The sequence below is a fragment of the Bidens hawaiensis genome, unplaced genomic scaffold, assembly GCF_021521415.1.
Source record: "Bidens hawaiensis isolate Kalapana, Puna unplaced genomic scaffold, B.hawaiensis_p1.1 tig00008796_1, whole genome shotgun sequence".
NCBI classification, from domain to species: domain Eukaryota; kingdom Viridiplantae; phylum Streptophyta; class Magnoliopsida; order Asterales; family Asteraceae; genus Bidens; species Bidens hawaiensis.
Genome location: NW_027491634.1, coordinates 232,012 through 235,816, shown reverse-complemented (window position 1 = coordinate 235,816; position 3,805 = coordinate 232,012). Strand labels below are relative to the sequence as shown.

The following is a 3,805-nucleotide window of genomic DNA, read 5'->3' as shown; positions in this document are numbered from 1 at the left end:
CTTGATAATTACAATACCGACACATGTGAAATGATGTAACTGGATAGCAACGTCATCATGTTTCTAGCTTAAAGACAACATGTAGATGATCATGAGATGCTCGTGGAACTAATAGACAATAGCCTCTTACTCTATGGCGAGGGTGTTGATGTGATGGGAAATTTGTGAGGCTAAGTTTTAAATAATATTTATGTAGAAACGTAGGTTAAAATAAACACGTCGCAACAGTATATGTGATACAGAAGTCGGTTCAAAGAAGACTCATTGCAAGTATTGTGGTAAAATTTTTGGAAAAGAAGCAAACACCACTTCATAAAAAAACGCATTGCCTTTAAATAGCGCAAGGTGTTGAAAAACGAATCGGATCACAATCAAACTTCAATTGCAAATGATGGAATCATGTGGGATTAGAACGTTGATGCAGTTGGGGAGCAAATTTTGTATTTGATGAGTACCCACAATACAGCTCGGGTTCCGGTGACGAATATTAATCACATAATAACGAGCAGACGAATAAAAACAAGTTAACACATGCATTTCTTTCAATGTATTTTAATTTATGGTGTTATCTAAATTCTAAAGTGTTGAAATAGTTATTTTTGTTAAGTTTAGGGATGAGCTCGGTAAAATACAAATCCCCAAAATCGTCAGAATTGAGTACCGGTACTGGTACCGAAAATGTTATGTACAATACCAATACATAAGACAAAATATTCAGTAAAAACCAGTACCGTACCGATGCCGAAACCCCAAAAGGTGGGCAACGAATTAGTATCAATGGTACACAGTCCTATCTAGAGGTGCACAAATCGGGTTCAAATGGAAAACCCGAACCGGTTCCAAACCGGTTTTTTCACACCGGGTTGTAAAATGGCACCGGTTCCAATCAAGAACCGGTTCGGTTCCCGACCCGAACTGATGCCCAGATATGCGAACTTTTAAGAACCGGGTAGGGTATGAACCGGAACCGGTTTTTACGTAAAAACCGGTTCCACCGGTTTTTTTTGAAATTTAAATATTAGAGCCGTTAGGAACCGGTTCCAACGGCTACATAGCCGTTTTTGACCGTTGGAACCGGTTTTTTAACTATAAATAGGTTATTTTCTTACTATAAATAGCAAGGTTTGTTTGTTTACTTGTTAAACAACTTCCAAAACTATAAAACACACTCCAAACCACAATTAACCTTAAACCGACAACAAATGGCAACCAATGATGACGTTGTTATGGTGATCGAAACAACAAGATGCCCCGATGTTTGGGTTCATTACGATTTGTGTCTCATGACCGACTCACATGAGTTGGCACGTTGCAAATATTGCTCGAAGTTTCTTAAAGCAGGGTCCAACTCGACATTACGAAAACATACGAATAAGTATTGTCGAGAGAAAAGAAGATTGGAAGCTAAAAAAACGGAAGTGGGAGAGTCGTCCGGCTCTACAACCCAAAAATAAGTATTCCCGGATTAAAACGACGGACTTTGTTTTTTATGTTTTAGTTGTTATGTTTAGTATCGTTTATGTTTTAATAATGTTTGTAATAGTTAGTTTTTAAATATAGGAAACAAGTTATATATAGGTTTGTAATAGTTAGTTTTTAATGGAAACAAGTTATATATAGGTTTGGGCATCAAAAACCGGTTCCAACGGCTATATTACCGTTGGAACCGGTTCCAACGGATCTATTGTCTCAAAAACCGGTTCCAACGGCTATATTACCGTTGGAACCGGTTCCAACGGCTAATTGGTGTCTAAAAAACCGGTTCCAACGGCTATATTACCGTTGGAACCGGTTCCAACGGCTAGTTTGACTTTTGTTTGACCCTTCAAAAAAAACCCGTCGGAACCGGTTTTTCCGGGTACGAACCGAACCGGTTCCAATTAAGAACCGGGTAGGAACCGGGTTGGAACTGGTACTGACATACAAATAGGAGAACCGGGTACGATTTTCGGGTACAAAAATACCCAAACCGGGTATTGTTCCAACCGGGTTGGAACTGGAACCGGTTCCGGTTCGGTTCCACCAGTTAGGTTCCGGAACCGGCTTTTTTGTGCACGTCTAGTCCTATCTGCTCATCCCTAGTTAAGTTTGTGTTTATGAATAATCCAATCCAATCCTAATCCTAATCCTAATCCTAATCCTAACCAAACCAGTCCCAACCCGACCAAAACTGGTCCAGACAGGGCTGGACTTCATTGCCTCAAAACCAATACCCAATCTGATTCAATTTATTCTAAACCGGTTTTGACCATGCTTTGACCTACTTGGACCAGTTTCTAACCCAAACTAGTTTGTGTTTAAAACCAATATGCACATGTCAATGATTTTCATTCAACAAACTAATTAAAATTACAACCCAACCGGTTTAAACTGTCTCAAGCTTGTCTCATAGATAAAATCAAACTTATCAAGTGGTCACTTTTAAACAAATCAATTGATTACAATAAAGGATTTCTAGAGTAACAATTTCAAATGAATTCTAAAGCTAAACATCTAAAACAAAAACAAAACTAAACTGAATAAATTCAAAAGAAGTAAACCCAGCATCACATAATGCATAAATTCATTTTAGAAGATACAAAGCTTTTTTAGAAAAAAGAAATTAATACGAAAAATGTGGCGTGATGGCGTGGCAATGTTAAATTTACCTAGGAACTCAATTCTTACGTTGGATATGTTGTGTTATTGGCATTGGATTTCTGGTTATTGAAGGCTTCCCCAAAATGTTTAATGCTTGCATTCGTTGCATTTCTTTTCCTGCAACCGAACAAAACTTTAGATTCAAATACAGATGATGACGACGAATAATAATAATAATAACAACAACAACAACAACAACAACAATAATAATAATCAAATTTTGAGTTCTATGCTGCAAGAATATTAAAAAAAATCAGTTTATATAAAAAGCAAAACTTTATTAACAATGTTGATCTATTTAACAAGATTCCATTTTTTTTAAATTACCAGAATGGTATTTTGACTATTTTCAACTCATTTGACTTTAAAAGCCAAAAGAGATTTGTACAATTTGACTTTTTTCCATACCTTCTTCTATGGTCAACTGAATCGCTCTTTTCTCTAACTCAACAGCGTGTCTGCTAAGCTCCGCAGGCGATAAACGCAACAGCACTGTGAGGATAAAAAGAATCAAAGATCAATATATATTCATAAATTATTAAACTTCGTATTTTCTGTAGTAATCCAAATAAGAAAAGTAAACCAAAGAAACATACATTGAATATTATCTCTATAATCAGAGGCATCACACTGATTGATGAAATTCTGCAAATTAACCAACCGGTCTGCCCTCTGTTCATCTTTAGACTCGTTAAAGCGAGAAGCCGATGTCCTTGAAGCCATTTGATTTGGTGACATGACAGAACTGTAATGCATATTCTTCCCATTTATCTGGCTCACTTCTTGTTTAGTTTGAGGCAAATTTGCAGATTGTGAATAACCCACATTCTTCCCTTGGTATCCATCATATGTACTAGGAACATATAAATGCGCGCTTGCAACATTTTTGGACAAGATAGGCGATGAAGCATAGTCGGGTGTAGCCCTTTTAGTACCACTTATTTTAGACGCATGAGCTGGAAGTAAACCTTCTGAACAACTGTCGCGTGCTAAGTTATTATTATTGTTCTGCACCTCTCTTAGTGCTGTTTTTTTGGTTGTGAAAACCGGTTGTTTATGCAATGTGGTTGCGCCAGCTATATTATTCGCGATATCAGTATTGTTAATCTCAGAGCTGGTCATTATGATTGTTTGGTAAACAAATTCTCCACAAATTTGTTTAATC

At 36.9% G+C, this 3,805-nt stretch overlaps 1 protein-coding gene across 1 annotated transcript; it reads right to left on the bottom strand.

Moving 5' to 3' along the window:
• Positions 1-2,616: 2,616 nt before the first annotated feature.
• Positions 2,617-3,805, bottom strand: LOC143529974 (uncharacterized). Its single transcript, XM_077025638.1, has 3 exons — positions 3,237-3,805; positions 3,049-3,132; positions 2,617-2,757 (listed from the first exon to the last, which is right to left on the bottom strand). The coding sequence occupies exons 1-3, from the start codon at positions 3,760-3,762 to the stop codon at positions 2,657-2,659; spliced, it is 711 nt and encodes a 236-aa protein (XP_076881753.1). The 5' UTR covers positions 3,763-3,805; the 3' UTR covers positions 2,617-2,656.

Bases quoted from the DNA above. Each gene is read 5' to 3' on its own strand.
- LOC143529974 (XM_077025638.1), bottom strand. From the start codon at position 3,762: ATGACCAGCTCTGAGATTAACAATACTGATATCGCGAATAATATAGCT. The intron at 3,133-3,236 runs GTATGTTTCTTT...TTATCCTCACAG, and splicing joins TTATAGAGATAATATTCAAT to TGCTGTTGCGTTTATCGCCT. The intron at 2,758-3,048 runs GTATGGAAAAAA...GTTCGGTTGCAG, and splicing joins TCAGTTGACCATAGAAGAAG to GAAAAGAAATGCAACGAATG.